General features: G+C 51.5%; 1 protein-coding gene across 2 annotated transcripts; it reads right to left on the bottom strand.

Moving 5' to 3' along the window:
- Positions 1 to 366: 366 nt before the first annotated feature.
- On the bottom strand, positions 367 to 15,727 carry MBTPS2 (membrane bound transcription factor peptidase, site 2). Of its 2 annotated transcripts, XM_076074653.1 has the most exons (12): positions 14,991 to 15,727; positions 14,704 to 14,869; positions 12,521 to 12,666; positions 10,802 to 10,952; positions 9,748 to 9,851; positions 7,531 to 7,658; positions 6,602 to 6,720; positions 5,152 to 5,338; positions 4,441 to 4,550; positions 4,068 to 4,204; positions 2,664 to 2,739; positions 367 to 1,949 (listed from the first exon to the last, which is right to left on the bottom strand). In XM_076074653.1, the coding sequence occupies exons 2-12, from the start codon at positions 14,776 to 14,778 to the stop codon at positions 1,491 to 1,493; spliced, it is 1,692 nt and encodes a 563-aa protein (XP_075930768.1). In that variant the 5' UTR covers positions 14,779 to 14,869; positions 14,991 to 15,727; the 3' UTR covers positions 367 to 1,490. The 2 variants fall into 2 exon arrangements, with proteins under 2 accessions (XP_075930768.1, XP_032828571.1); XM_032972680.2 differs by having other exon boundaries at positions 1,600 to 1,949; positions 3,961 to 4,204; positions 14,704 to 15,726.
- Between the last annotated feature and the right edge of the window lie 219 nt (positions 15,728 to 15,946).

Raw genomic sequence — 15,946 nt, 5'->3', positions numbered from 1 at the left:
TTCCCGCTCACGGTCAACACCAGTGCGATTATCTGAACCGGTCATGGGCCTCCCTTAGGCCGACTCAGCCTCAAATGAGTACCTGGTGCGGTGTGTAAACATCGCCATTGGGGAGACAAAGGCGGTCGGGTGTAGTGTTGGCTACCCACCCCATCGTGTACTGTTCCAGCCTTCATAGGTGCTCGCAAGCAGCGCTTTGTCTTTGTGTGACCATGCATTGTTGTGTTACCACAAGGGGCAAGCAGAGAGGGTTATTGAGGAGCGGTGGTGACCACACAGAAGCCACGTGATTTACGGGAGGCTAGAGTTGATTTCAGACGCAGAGACGCGAGAGGCCACGCAACGCAGTGGGAACTTGGGCTGCGAAACGTTTTTGCAACTTTATTGTCATTGTAAAAAGAAGAAAAAATCGTTCCGATTAAAAACGACACATCTGTCAAAGTCACCAGATGATTTTCCTCTTGGGGGTAAACACGCCTTCGAACATCCAGCCAGACGCGTCCAGCAAGCGCCAAAAGGTCTTAGCCCGCGTGGCTGTGAGAATCATTCTTCAGCTCGCCGCCAGTGAGCGAGCTGAAACGATCAAGAATATTGGCACGTCGTTCACTTCCGACGCTCGTACACCCACGTAGAAATGTTCTTCCGTTTGGCCCGCTGTGCTGGAGGGGTTTCATACAACACGAATTTGGCCAGATCCGTTTACGTGGCCTAACGCGAACGACAAAAAAATGTGATCGTGCGTGGGCCTCAAATAATTGGGGAGGAATAGAATGAAAACGCATTTTTTGTGTGAAAAGTCGTCTTTATGACCAAGGGGAAAGAGAAGACCCTGAGACCAGATGGTGGGGTACACTTAGGGCGGGAACATGAGAGGTCGCCGCGTATCTCCTGTGCCCGCTGCAGCTGTGGGATCTGACCAGAGGGCGAGAACGTATTGCCGAGGTGTGGTGGCCATCGGCGGCTGAAGTTCAACAGAGGAGCTGTCCGAGGCTGAGCTGTGAAAAATATTTCCTTGCTCCCGCGTTCATCTCCACCCAAGCCATTCCGTTTTCCGCGGGAGGCACGGGGGAGGGGGCTGGCGCAGAAAGTGTTCCATGACCATCTAAGCCCTGGGATTTGCATCAACAGTTCTGGCCACGGCGAGACCTCCGAAGTCTCCGCGCACGTCGGCGCTTCGCACCGCGCTACGGAGAACGCCCCGTTGCCTGCGAAACGCCGCTCATCGCACGCCTTGTCATTCCTTGCAAAAGCCACAGTGTCATCGACGCGACCCGTTGAAATTTTTTTCTTCATTACGCAACAAGCCCCCTTTAAATAAAGAGAATAAAAATACACGACGGCTCACCTGCGCGTCGCGAGCCCCGCGGCACCGTCGGTCGCTGCCGCCGCGAGCGCCGCTTCACGGCCGCTGTTTTTAATTCGACCAGGTAAGGCCCCACTGAGCTGTGCAGCTCCATTTCAGAAGCGACCTGGCGATCGCAGATGGCAGCTCAACGGAGAGGGCTCATCGCGTGGAAATTTACAGCAGCCAAATACTCTCGACGCACGTTGGAGCCCGCATGTGGATGGGAAAACCGGAGGAAAAATCCACGCGACCGCGGGGAGAGAGACACGCAAACTCCTAATATACAGCAGGCGTCAGGGTCGGGATCGTCCCCACGACCTCCTGTACAGCAGGCGAGGCGGTAAACATCTCGCCACCGCGGCGCCCAGTCGTCGCCGCCGCCTTTGGCGGCGCCGGTTACATTTGCCCGACGACCAACGTCCACATCCCCAGGCACACGTTGCCTGCCAGCAGGGCGGTGCCACCCAGCAGCACCAAGGAGGCGACGCGTTCGTGCCCCGTCAGCACCAGCTCCAGCAGCGCCGTCAGGATCCACTGTCCGTCGAGGGCGAAGCATGGGACTGAGTTCACCAGCGCCAGCGCTCCCGACAGCGACACCAGGTACCTGGGTGGTGGTGGCGGTAGTAGTAGCAGAGAACCGTGTTCATGTATGTATGCTGATACTTTTTTCGCAGCGTACATAGCCAAACCGTGCGAATCAGGGGTGCCGGGGGAAGGACAACAAACTAAACACAAAAAGCGGTTCTGCAAAAAACGAGTATTCAATTTAGATTTAAAAGTGTATAGCTACAGTGGCTTCCCAATATTGGAAGAGCGTTCCAGACGGCCGCAGAAGCGCATCCGAAAGTGCGCGATGCGGTGACAGTCTTTGTTCGAAGGTTAGCCAGGAGCCGCTGCGAGGATGACCACAGTTTGCGTGATGCTTTATGCTCCTTGACGAGATCAGCAAAGGTTTTGTGACTCATTTGTGGGTGGCCGGGTGACACAGGTGTCAGAGCGCCGGCTGGCACCGCTGACAGCCTGGGTTAGAATCTGGGTTTGAGCCACACAAGCGAAGGTAATAAACCGGGTCCTCGAGTGTAGTGGGCTGATGGTCTCAATCTAGTCTGTCTGGCCATGCAGCCATTTTCACACTCATTCATCTAGCCCCTAACTCACCCACTCACTCACTCACCCAGTCACTTAAAAACACACCCACCTACACACTCACTAATTCGCCCACACAACCGCCCGCTCACCCGCCCGCCTGCCCACCGACTCACCAACTCTCTCACTCACCCACCCGCTCACTTGGCCACCTAATGTACTGTGAACTTACTTGCAGAAAGTTTCCAGCATGGGAGGCAGGTGTATGGAGAGGAAGGTGAATCTCGGGACGTAGTCGCTCATCGTGACTGGGGGTGGTATGAGAGAGAATCTCATTACAAAATAATATCAACAGATTTTACATAAAAAAGTAATAGCATCTCACTGGAAGTGCCTCTGTAACATTAATAGCTTCTTGCTTTGAGCGAGCACAGCTATTTGGGTAGATGTGCCCGTGAATGCACGCACGTGTGTGAGTGGTGTGTGTGTGTGTGCCTGTGTGTGTAGAGCAGTAGTGTAGCGGTTAGCCGCTCTGCGCCACGAGCCTGGCGACCCGAGTTCGATTCACGCTCACGGCCATCACCAGTGACGATTATCTGAACCAGTCCTGGGCCTCCCCTAGGTCGACATAGCCTGAAATGAGTACCTGGTGCATCACCACTGGGGAGGTAAAGGCGGCCGGGCGTGGTGCTGGCCACCCACCTCATGTGCCGTGCCGACCTTCATAGGTGCTCACTAACAGCAATTGCTCCTACAGTCTGTTGAGGTTATACGGGGAATCTTTGTCTTTGTGTAGCCGTGGTGTTGGCCACCCCACCCACTCGTGTGCCGTGCCGGTCGCCCTTCATAGACGCTACTCACTAACAGCAGTTGCCCAACAGTCTGTTAAGGCTACAATGGGGGTATTTGTCTTTGAAGCGATGTATGTGTGTGTGCAATGTGATGCATGCGTGTGTAATTGTGCGAGGTGTGTATAATGTATTGTAATTGTGCGTACCTAATCGTGTGCGAGCGTGCCCAATCGTGTGTGCGCGAGCATAATTCTGCGTGTAATTGTATCCATTTATGATTGCGCGCACGTTTTGATTTGGCGTGTGTGTGTAATCGTGAGTCTTTAATATGGCATGTGTAACGTCGTGTGTGTGTGTGTGTGTGGCCTCGGTGAGTGCGAGTTGCGTGTGTGTTCAATGCGGTGTGTGCGTGTAATTGTGTGTGTCATTGTACGTGAGCAATGCGGTGTGTGTTAATGCGAGTAGTGTTAAGGTCAGCGCGCCACATTACCACTGCGATACCTTGCGCGCAATACACGACCGCGACTGTACATCTGTGAAAAAGAGCTTCAAAGCGCATCGGATTCCCTGCCGTCTAAATAAACACGCCGATTCCGAATATATATTTATAAAACATCCCTAATAGGTGGACAATATTGGTCGCGAAAGCCTACGGCTCAAAACGACGTGTATACAAAAGAAACGCAACATTTTTAGGAACGTTATTATCTGTTGGAATTTCGTGTCGGTAAAGCCGACCCGAGTAGAGCGGCTGCAGGGGGTGCCCCACGTAGAGCGTGTGGGGTCGCGGCGCGTGCACCACGCGCAGTAGCCGCGTGCCGTTCCCCAGCGCCGGACACACGCACAGCGCGCCGGCGTCGCCGCCACCGCCGCCCTCTCCTCCGGCCGCCGCCGCCGCCGCCGCCGCCGCTCCCCGGCAATCCGCATTGCTCCCGCACGCCCGGCTCTCGCCCAGCACCCTGCGCACCGACAGGCACGCGTACTGCCCACACACGTGGGCACGCGCAGACGATGACGAGATGATGACGACGACGACGGTGGTGGTGGCGGTGGTGGTGATGGCGATGGTGGCGATGGTGGTTCTGTGATGCTGATGATAGTGATGATGAATATTCCATTCATGACGACGTTGACGGTCGATCGTTGATGATGATGATGATGATCGTGCTGATGGTGATGATGATCGTGATGAAGATGATGGTGGTGATGATGATGTACCTTCGTGGTGTAATCCTTCGCGTTGGAAGAGGAGTAGGAGTAGGAGAAGCAGAGGTCGGTCTCGCTGCCGTTCCGACAGCACTCAACGCTCCCGTCTTCCCGGCGGTACACTACGGCACAACGGCAAATGGACGTGTGAAAAAGAGCTTCGCGGCTCGTCGGATTCCACCAGCCCAAATAAAGATTCTTCTTCGGAAATGTGTTGAGATGAGATGCGACGCAAGTCGCTCATCGTGTGTGCAGCTTTCTCTTGAGACACCGTGGTGTACAGGGGAGGGAGGCTCTTCCAAAACGAATCACAATGATGATTATCGTTTAACAAGTCGGCTTTTGTGACCAATATTATCCATAATAAAGGATATTTTTTGTTTCATTTAGGACCGAAACACGGAGACTTCTTCGCAATTTTGGCAAAATCGCCTGATGAAGCTGGTTGTAATCACCAGCCAAATTTCGTACTCAAATGTTAAATGTTGCGGGTTGACTCTCCGACACAGCGGTGTGCTCGTAACTAATTGGCACGTTCTGTTTAGTGACAAACCTTACTAATTGGCTGTGTCGGGTCGCGGCGGGTTTAATGACGCATTCATATTTGCGCGATCTAACACCCAAACAAATACAAATGTATCGTGGATTATTATCGCCATCGTGACCACCATCATCATCATCATCATCTGTCGCAAAGGCAGTCGTGGTCATGCCCAACCTCACCAGATGCGGGCCGCTGCAGCAGCAGGAGGTGCAGGCCGGCGCTCGACAGGCAGAAGCCCTGCGGCGGTCTGGCCGCCTCCTCTACCAGGCAGCCGGCCCAGCGCGCGGCTCCGGCCACGCTGCACTCGCCCACCGTCGTGACCACGTCGCCCACGCGCAGGCCCAGCCCGCCGCCCACACCAGAGTCCTGCGCTCGGTGTACGGTGGTGGGGGTGGCGGGCGGTGGGGGCGGGGGGGGGGGTCAAGAGGTCTATTTAAACTAAAAACGTATTTTTATTTTACCACGTTTAAGGCCCCACCTAGCTATCTTAGCTCTTTTTTTCAGAAGCCGCAAATGACAGCTCAACGGAAGTGACTTGTCATCACGTGGACATAACGCGCGTTGTTGATTCTAAATGTGGAGGGAAAAAACCGGGGGAGCCGGAGAAAAATCCCCGCGACCACGGGGAGAGAGGCGCAAACTCCAAACATGCAGCAGGCGTCAGGGTCGGGATCGAACCGACGACCTCCTGTATACCAGGCGAGGTAGCTAACGTCTCGCCACCGTGGCGTCAACCAGGCGATCGGTCGGTCGATCGATCGATCTATCGATTTATCTGTAACAACGTTGACGGCGTTCTTTGATAGACACTGATAATTACCATCAGTTATTTATCCACAAAAGCCTCGTCAAGTCAAAGGACTTTTGTTCAGGAGGGTCCTTTCTGAGATGCCCCAGCGTTCAGGAGGGCGTCTCCTTCAAACACAACTCATTATCATTATTATTATTATTTTAATTGGCCACGACACATTGTCAAATTGCGTCCAAGATGCCAGACGCTCGCGTTGCTCGGCGCTCTGTGAAAGTCCGGCTGCGTGACGCCACATCCCCGGGTCACAAACTCTCGCTACGATTGTGTGAGAGGTGGGGGGGGGCTGTGGGGGCGGTGTGGGGGGGGGCAGACGGTGACTGTGAGCGCTCGTGCGAGGAGCCTAATGAGCAGGTGAGGGCCAACAGCCGGCCGAGTGAGAAATCGCAAGTGCTTACTGAAATTATTATTCAAAACACTCAACGCATTCGTCAATGACACCGTGTGGCCGTCAAGGATAACTATGTAGCAGGCTATATTTCAGCCAATAGCTTCTTCTTCACAACACGTAGAGAGGCTGGAGAGGCAGAGAAGATGCTGCTTGTAATGACCGGCGTAAACGATTGTTAAACGTGTGTTGATCGCTCTCCAACAGCAACAACAGTATAGCTGCTGCAGCGGTAAAAAAAATTGGCCACGTTTGTTCATCACGTGACAATTTTATTAATCGGCCGTGTCGGGTGGAGGAGGAGGTTGTACGTCACACATTTGACTAAAAAACAAAGTTACGAATCATCTAGGAATCACGTTTTACTAATCGTCGTTATTCTTATTATTACAGACGATGAAGTGAAACTTAGGAAGAGACACGGACGATGCACCTCAACCACGGCCGTGACGAGGGCCCCGGCGCCGGTCCGGTAGAACAGCGCCAGCGCCCAGGGCATGAGCAGCAGCGCCAGCGCGGCCACCACCACCAGCACAAAGTTGTGCCAAACACCTGTCACGCAGCACACGTGCGTCATCATCATCATCATCACCGTCGGCCGTGGTCTATCCATCCGGCTCCCGATTTTGTGGCTCCATCTCCGTAGTGGGCATCCACTAGCCGTGCCTTGTCCATGTGTGTTACCAACCGGTAAGGTAGCTTAGCGGTAGAGCTAGTGGCTCGCAGTCCAAAGGTCGCGAGTTCAAATCCTAGTTCGGCGGCGTTGACAACAAAATCAGTACCGCTTCATTAACGTTCCAGCTCAAGACCTTGCTATTTTTCCTCTGCTGTTCTGCATCTGATGGCTCGGCGGGAGACCCTGCAGCTTCTGTAGAGCATCGCGCGATGCAGCCATCTTTAAGCATTGGTAAGGTAGTTAACGTCTCGCCACGGTGGCAAGATGTTAACTCACCTGGTGTACAGGAGGTCGTGGGTTCAATCCCGACCCTGATGCCTTTATATTTGGAGTTTGCGTGTCTCTTTCCCCGTGGTCGCGTGGATTTTCCCTCCGCTTTTCCCTCCGCATTTAGAATCGACGTGCGTTTAAGAGTATTTTGGCTTCTCTAAATTCCCACGCGATAAGGCCACTTCGTTGAGCCATCATTTGCGGCAGCCGGGTTGCCACTGAAAAAGAGTTAACGTCAGCTCAGCGCGCCTTACGTGGTCAAATAAAAAGGTGAGTTTAGTTTAAGAGTCACGTCGCGGACGCATCCTCCCGTTGAACCTCTGCTGCCAAAGTCACGTCATGCTAGCCGGCCGAGTTTCGATGCGAGCCGGCCCTGGCTCCCGCCGCGTGTCTCGTATCCCGGCCGGCGTTCGTACCCGCGCAGAATATGCGCAGCTGCTGGCTGGGGGAGGCGAGCTGCAGGTGCGGAGTGTGCAGCTCCACGAAGGCTCCGGGGTAGAGGACGAACAGGAAACAGCCGAAGCCGTTGACGCGAACCTGCTCCCTGCGGAAAAACGCGGCGCGCGCGGAGGCGGCGCGGCTCTGAGCTCCGATGCGCTCTGAAGAAGGGCCACTGCGTGAAACGTCGTACGCGATTTCCTTTGAAGGCCGCTCTATTATCGACGGACGCGTCGATGTGTTGTTTTTTCTTTCTCCCGTGTTTGTCTTTGCTCACGCACCGCGGCCAACACAGCCAAGCGATGCTTTTTTTTAAAGCCGCTTGTTTTGAGCCAATGCTCCTGAAAATCACGCACTGCCAGAAGGCCGAGCGGCTGATGGGTTGTGTAAAGAAATACTTTTACTTGTTCAGTGGAAACACCTGGATATGTGGAGGTGACGGAATGTCCCTTTATCTACTTTGTTCTCGGGTCATGGCACGATGTCCGACGTTTTCGCACCACATGCCGCTGGGAGCTTCTCCACACAACTGTGCTATCGGCGCCACGTCGCAAGATGAGGTGCCCGTTCGGATCTTTCACAGGAGAGTGCAGCCTCTCATATGAAGAGGACGGCCCACGGAAATGTAATATCACGGAACAACTTATATGAGATCCGAGTGACCTCTGCGCTTTCAGGGCAGCAGCTTCCCAGCCACTCTGGGCACTGAGGGTAATGCTCGGCGGATCACGGTCAAACAGATATTATTAATTCTCGGAGCTGCAATTCAGCCAAATTCAGTGCAGGACCACATTTAACGTGATGGACCCTTCTGTGCATTCATCGATGACCGTCGCTGGGGCCATCAACTCGCTACACTTGAGAACCCGGCTTAACCAGAGGTGGCTGCGTGGACTAAAACCCAAGATCTCAGCAGTGCCGGCTGAGCGTATCCAACACGGCGATTATGAACCAGACCCCCCCCCTCCCCCCCAACTGAGCCACCCAGCCACCTCTACAAGGTTTCACTCTGTTCATTTTTTTCTATCCAATACATTTTAGCCGTCAATGTGGTTTCACTTCAAATATTTACCGTGCGCTCTCAATCAAACATTTATAGAGCAATCCACTAAGGGAATTGAATCCTGCGCTTCCACCGATGTCCTGATTTGTACCACGCAGAGGGCAGTTTGGAAATACAAAACGGGTGAACAGCTGGTAATTTTTATTTTAAAAATTCAGGGCAGTGTGTGTAGCATCCGTTGCGGATACGGGAACGACAAAATCGGACTCGCGAGCCGGAGCTACCGTCGATTGTTGCTGTGCACGACAGTCTGAGACGGCGATGCATGGGGAGGGGGGGTAGGCCCTCATCCAGCAGTGGATAGATAATTGCTGATGATGGTGACAATGCGGGGAGGGGGGCGATGACGCAGCGCAGTGGAAGCACGTTCGTTGCGGTGGTTCACGGTTTGAATGCGGCTGACCGCCCTGATTATTACTGCGAGTGTGTTAACCGTGGGGAATGTGGGCGTCCGCTTTACAGTGGACGTTAAAAGATACCCGTGATGTCCTTCGACAGACTAGGCCGTTGTGTGCCGGCGTCACGGTCCAATTAGAAGATTTACTCGCACATTGCTCCATTGGGATTGCACGCACAGTGGCCATCGTCGCCCCCTACCGGCAGACTAATGCCTGCAGGCAGGCCAGGTGCCGAGTGACCTTGTGTCACACTGACACACAGGGACAACCGCCACTGGCGGTGCCCTTTCAAACGTGTTTTCAGGTTCATACGTTGTACAGCCGTTTGAATACGGGAAACAGAAATGATCGTCCATGTGTTTGTGTTTCTCCCTTGCGATAGGACTTTTGTAGGATGAACGTTGAGATTTATAAGGACACGGGGTGACCAATAAGGTCTGAATTGGTTTGTAGTAAGGTAGGCACTAATAAGCGATGGTGATGGTGCACAAACAGCAACAAACCCACCACATTCGTCAATGGCACCGTGGCCTTAAAAGGAAAAATGTACAACAGACAGTGGAGGCGCCTCTATTTATTAGTTTATGAAGAAGGGCCATTGACTGAAACGTCATCAATTAGATATTCTTCACTTAAGGGCAGTGTTATTGAGAAATGTGTCACGTGTTTTTTTTTGTTACGTAAAAATTATTCATGATAATTGTTATGGTGATGATGAAGGATGCGCTGGTTACTTGACTGCCGCCACGGCGTGGCCGAATTCGTGCACGACGCCGCTCAGCAACACGGCGAGGAAGAAGTAAGAGGCTTGAGACAGCGGCAAGTTCACACCTGGTACCTGTCGGGGCACGCAGACGCACACACACACGGGGTGCAATCATTCAACCCTCTGTCAGATCTCACAGTCGATACTTGACCCCCAAGATCTGTCCTTACAGTCTCTCCCATCATTCACCCCTGAAAAAGACTCGCGTTCATAGAGTCAAACAGTTACTCATATTCCCACAAACAGACCCACAGACCCACACAGAAACCTATAATTCTGCCTGCAAAGTATCCCATAAACTGGCCTTAGTGTCAATGTATGTGTAACGACTCTGGACTCCAGCTGCAGAGGTTTCTTTTATTGCACGTAATGTGGCTTAGGACCACATCGTCATGAAATAATGCCGACGTGGAGATCGTATGGCCGAGCAGACAGTGACGACGTGAAGACAGCGACGATGGCCCGAGTCCCTCTCGACAGCCCCGAACATCCCTTCTCGGCCTGCTTTTAACCTCGTGGATTCTCTGGGGGAATTTCCCCAACTCTCTATTTTGGACACTGGGGAATTTCCCAACCAAGGACCTCTGGGGCATTTCCCAACCAAAGTCCTCCAGACTTGCTGGCGCCTTGTCTGTGCATCCAGCCTCGCTGACACCCTGTCTTCACATCGAGACTTGCTGACAGTCTTTACATATGTATGTTGAACTTCTTTCATGCTGTAAGTAGCCAACCGTGCTAATCGGAGGTGGAAGGAAGGTCAACAAACCAAAAGGCTACTTTTCAAAATGAGTTTCTTTCATTCGAAAATGTGAGGTCCATTCACGATTGATTTTCCAATCTGTTTGGCTACGTCAGGCAGTGGAGGGTTTTTACGACACGAATTTGAGCAGACCAATAGGTGGCCTCACCCAAAAAGAATCCAATAAATTACGAACCATAACGTTGGCTGAGAACGCCTACGTTTAAACAAAAACAACAGCAAAAAAGCACGATTGCTACGCGGCTGCTGCGCAGATACTTACAATGACTTGCAGGACCTGCTGCTGCTGCTGCTGCTGTTGCTGGGCTGCCGCCGGGAAAAGCAGGAGCCTCAGCATGCTGGCGAGGTTGCTGGTGAGCAGCACCACGGACAGCACCATCCCGGCCAGCCCAAACACCAGCCCCGCCGTGAACCTAGGCAGTGGGAAGAGGCGTTCGGGCTTTTGGGCGGCGCTTGTTCTCTTTTAGCCTCAGTCCCAGCCCCGTGGAAGACGGCCTGTGGAACGTGAGTCGAGTCCAAGTCCGTCGGTTGCACTTGGTCGTTCTCCTAAATCTTATCGACTGCAGCGGTCAAAACGCTTAGGTCCGCGCTTCGTTCGTAAATGACCGTGTCAGGGGTGCATCATTTTCCGCCACAATCCCCCAATATCATGGGATCTCCTTTGCCAGTACCAAAATATGAGAATAGGTTTTCCCCTTGTTTCTGGCAACAAATAGGTGTTAAGATGTTAAAACACCAAACTGAAACCTTTTACGAGGAATCATATCTGCATTAACCACAATACTTGTGGTCAGAATGCAAACAAAAAAACACACTCTAATAATATTTGCATTGTCTTTGAAACTGATTTGTCCACACCAGAGATAGCTTTATTTTGAACCTCGTCTCAAAGGGTGTTAGACCGGAGGACGTCAAAAGGCTAGGCTCAAAAGAAATCTGTCTCTGGTGTGGACCAGTCAGTTTCAAAGACAATGAATATATTATAAGTGTGTTTTTTGTTAGCATTCTGACCACAAGTATTGTGGTTAATGCAGACATGTTTCCTTGTAAAAGGTTTAAATTTGGTGTTTTAACATCTTAACACAACTGTTTGTTGCCATAAAAAAGGGGAAAACCTATTCTCAATCCCCCAATATTATCAGGTCGGCGAGTCAGCGAACTCAGTCAAGTAATTTATTTTATTTATGTACATATATAGCCAGCAAACCGTCGTCGGTGGTCGTCCCCAGTGCACTGCGGCCTCTTAATAACGTCGCCAAAATGACCTTGCGTCTTCATTCTGACTGGATAAGTTAATCTCGACTTAAATCGGTCACGCTTTGGTCACTGGTGGGTTGAAGTTGTTAGTCATCATCATCATCATCGTCGTCGCGCTCGATGCTTTTCGTCTGCTCGCCATCATCGCAGACGAACATTTTGCGTTACCAATTTAGTTAACGGCACCTTGGAGGCAAGGGGTTGGTGGATCGTGGAGAGCAGGAGGTGAGGAATGTTTTCTCTATGGGACACTTTTTTGCCGGTATAAACAAAAAAAATAGGCTTTACAATTTCTGGCGATAATACAGACTTCAGATATAACTGCTCAAATCGAGCTATTAATGCTTTGATATTTGCACTGCCTTTGTGCTGTTTGCCGTTCTTTGGTCGATCACTGGTGGTGAGATAAGGCCATCAAGGAGACTCACTCCAGTGAAGGCCAATCAGTTGCAAGGGCAATGCATACATTATTATCAAAGTATCTGTGTTTGCATGTTTTCTCACGAGCACGTGTTGTTAATAGGGAATTGATGCTTTGTAATAGGTGTCCATTTAGCGTTTGAACATCTCAACACCTCCTGTATCTTTGCCGGAAAGGGTACATTTTGAATAGGAAAGGGTAAAGTTGATTATTTTTTCATAAGCAATGTTTTCGTTTGACCAGCATGACGAAGTATGGTCAAACAACCCCCCCACTAATCCCCTCCCCCCCAGATGACCCCACCAGATGTGCAGCAGTCGAGGGCGCCAGTGTCCGGCTCGCAAGAAGGCCCGGTTGAGTATCGTGCTGGTCCAACGCACGTGCCCGGGCGACACGGCCACGCTGTGCGTTGTCATCCAATGCTCGTACCGCGTACCCAGCCAGCTCGCCTGCGCCACGCGCCACGGAGGGGACGAGCGTCCGCGATGAGAGCGAGTGTGAAGGACAACATATCTCGTGTCCATAATAGAAGTTTTTTTTTTTTAGTCAGATCGCGTAAATATATAAATGTGTCGTCAAACCCGCCGCCACCCGACACAGCCATATTAGTAAGGTTTGTCACGTAAACACAACGTGCCAATTCGTTACTAGTACAGCACCACCGGTGTGTTGGAGAGCAAACCCAGAACATTTACAATTCGAGTACGACGTTTCGTCAGTAATGACAACTAGCATCGTCAGGCAACAGCCAGGGATGTATTTTAAAATCTTTTCGAGCAGAACGTAGCCCACCACGCTCATCGGAGGTGCGGGGGAAGGACAACGCATCTTACTTCCCAGTAAACATGGAACGTTGGGCCAATGACGCGCCGACGGTAGCGCAACGGTGCACGTTTTTGCTGGGTTATCACAGTCGGATGTATCGTAGCATCGTCTGGGGTGGGGTGTGGTCCAGTGCTCTTCACTCATTTTCAGAGGAGGGCACTTTTGCCGAGAAGACTTCATCAGTGTGCGCGAGGGCCGCCACACATTTCACAGCAGCACGACGATGGTGGGGGGGGGGGGGGGTGTCACTCTTTGCGTGTTGTCGGGGGCGGCACGCCAGGAGCCGCACTAAAGGCCATCAGCCAGTGGCCCTCGGGCCTTGCAGAGCAGAACACCGGTGTAGCCCGATGCAAATAGGACCGTGGCCTATCGAGGAAGGGTTAGGGTGTGTAGGCTTATGAACTTACCAATGTCGCACATTGACATATCTTAAAAATTGGTTTCTCTTTCACCATGGCGTCACTGACCGCCAACACGAGTTAAAGCAAGTATCAGCAGTTCAGTTTCAGTTCATTTATTAGGTACAGCCCTGTGAGCCATTCGGCCCTTGAATCGGGTGCAACCGCAACAAACAAACACATGAACAAGAAAACATCTGAAAGTGGCTACGCGCAAACAGAAAAATCCAGGAAAAAACAGCAAAGTCTTCCAGCAGAGCTCCCTTCTGTGTCTCCACATGTCGACGTTCAGACCAGGGGTGGGCAAATTTTTTGACTCGCGGGCCACAATGGGTTCTAAAATTTGACAGAGGGGCCGGGCCAGGAACAGATGGATGGAGTGTTTGTGTGAACTAATATAAATGACGTGTAAAAATCATTACATGAAATGATTTGGTCTTTAACAGGTAGCAAAGCATTGATTTGCAAGGCAATTTAACAAATTGCACGAACATGAACAATACAAAAACATGTCGTAACTCCCGGTCAAAGTGCGCCATCTAATGGTGAAATGGGGGCATTACAGGAGAAAGGTAAAATTTAATTTAATAATAATAATATTTGGACAAGTTCGGCGGGCCGGATTAAAAAGCCCAACGGACCGTATAGGGCCCGGGGGCCGTAACTTTGCCCGAGTCTTGGTTTAGACTCAGATATTATCATGAAGCCAGCCGGCAAGGCCCCATTGAGCTAAAAAGTTGTTGCCAGGACGACCACGGCACAGGGCCGTTGGCAGTGTGAAAAGAGCTTTACAGCTCATCGGATTCCTCCAGTACAGAGAAATATTCTGAGCTCTAGGACATTGCAGGTTGTGAATGTGCAAACGAGAGCAGGGGCACAAATCATTTACAAGAAACGTCATCACATTGGCTTTCCAGACCGCGATAATCCAGCAAGACTTTGTCTCACTGCTTTTTGCGATACACAAACACCTCCACACATTGGACACTAACGCTGTCAACAACAAAAAAGACATACAGTCATGTAGTCATCGACGTTTCGGGCAATGACCCTTCTTCATACCCCCCCCCCCCCCCCCCATTACGGTGGTGTTATTGACGATTGTGAGGATATTAATGCTCTGTCATTCGACTAAGCAGGCGAACTCGAGGCCGGCTTCCCCCTGGTCTGGGACTCATCAGCAGAGCAGGGCTCTGTCAAACGCCGTGACGTCACTCACCCACAACAATGACTTACCCCCTCCCCCCCACACTCTCTTCTCACCCTGATCAGCGCGTCCAAGGCAGACACGAGCGCCCAGAATGTCAGCAGGACGAGCGCAGAGGTCGCAAAAGCCATCCTTGCCGGGTGCCGTCGCTTCCTTCCCTCTGGGTAGCGCCGACGGAGTCCCGCCGCACGACCGACCTCGCCTGGATCTCCAGCCCGAAGCCTCTCGGTTGAAGATCAGCGGGCCGTAGAGGTGCCGGGTCGGGGTCAGGGACGAGACATGTTAAATTCGGGCGCCGCTTGCTGATGGCTGCGCTAAATGATAGAATGATGCGCGTCCGTACCGTTGGTAATTCAGGAAGATGTATTTGAGTTGTGTGGTGATGGGAGTACTGGGCAACTTCCCGTATTGTTTAAATAGCGGTGAATGAGCGCGCCGGCTGAGCGGGAGGCAAGTTCATTTAATTAAAAAAAAATAACTTTAGCATTTGACAAATATATCCAGCGCGTAGTAATATTACAATCTCACAGTTTGATTTCGATTGAATAAGTTTAATTTTCTGAATGTATTTAAGGGCGAAAATATTAAGTGGCCGTACACGTTGCGCCGAGTAACGAGCGAATGTGCAACAGTAAAATGCGCTGCTAGCTTCCCGGATCTCCACAGTGAACCCTGCACGTGTTATTCGCCATGTGCTGTCGATGCTATGAAGGTTCAATTGCTTTGAAGGGGCATTGCCCGAAACGTCGCCGAACATATATTTTGTTATTTTTACAGCAGTGTTATTGACGAATGTGTTTTTTTGTGCGTGTCACTGCTGGATGAGGGCCTTAGCACATCGTGCAGTTTGTGTGGGTTATATGGGACACACTTCACGACGCCAGTCAGATGAGCACCGCCTATTTAGGCGGTGCTCATCTGTTTACACCCATGAGCCAGTGGTGGAATTTTCACGTTTCCATTCGGGGGGGGGGGGGGTCCGAGTCTATCCATAGGACCACTTTTGACTTACAAAGTAATATATTTTATAGATGATGCGTTGAGTCAGACACATAAGGGGCCGTCCATAAATGACGTCACGCGATTTTTGACCCCCCCCCCTCGTCACACGGCGTCACAAAGTCAGACCCCCCAAATATGACGTCACAAAGCTCTGCCCCCCCCCCCCCAAAATATATAAAACATGCTTCAAATCGCTTTAAACTATTGTCGTGCGTATGTAATGTGCCGTTGCACTCTGATGTAGGAGAAAACATGCATTAAAAAAGTCTTATTTAATTGAGTAGAACGTGTTTATTT

Source organism: Petromyzon marinus, chromosome 49 (assembly GCF_048934315.1).
Source record: "Petromyzon marinus isolate PM22_M1 ecotype Great Lakes invasive population chromosome 49, UKy_Petmar_22M1.pri1.0, whole genome shotgun sequence".
NCBI lineage: Eukaryota > Metazoa > Chordata > Hyperoartia > Petromyzontiformes > Petromyzontidae > Petromyzon > Petromyzon marinus.
This window is presented reverse-complemented; position numbering and strand designations above follow the sequence as displayed.

Bases quoted from the DNA above. Each gene is read 5' to 3' on its own strand.
- MBTPS2 (XM_076074653.1), bottom strand. From the start codon at position 14,778: ATGGCTTTTGCGACCTCTGCGCTCGTCCTGCTGACATTCTGGGCGCTC. The intron at 6,721-7,530 runs GTACGAACGCCG...GCTGCGTGACAG, and splicing joins GCTGCGCATATTCTGCGCGG to GTGTTTGGCACAACTTTGTG. The intron at 4,205-4,440 runs GTACATCATCAT...GTGTGTGGGCAG, and splicing joins CGAAGGATTACACCACGAAG to TACGCGTGCCTGTCGGTGCG.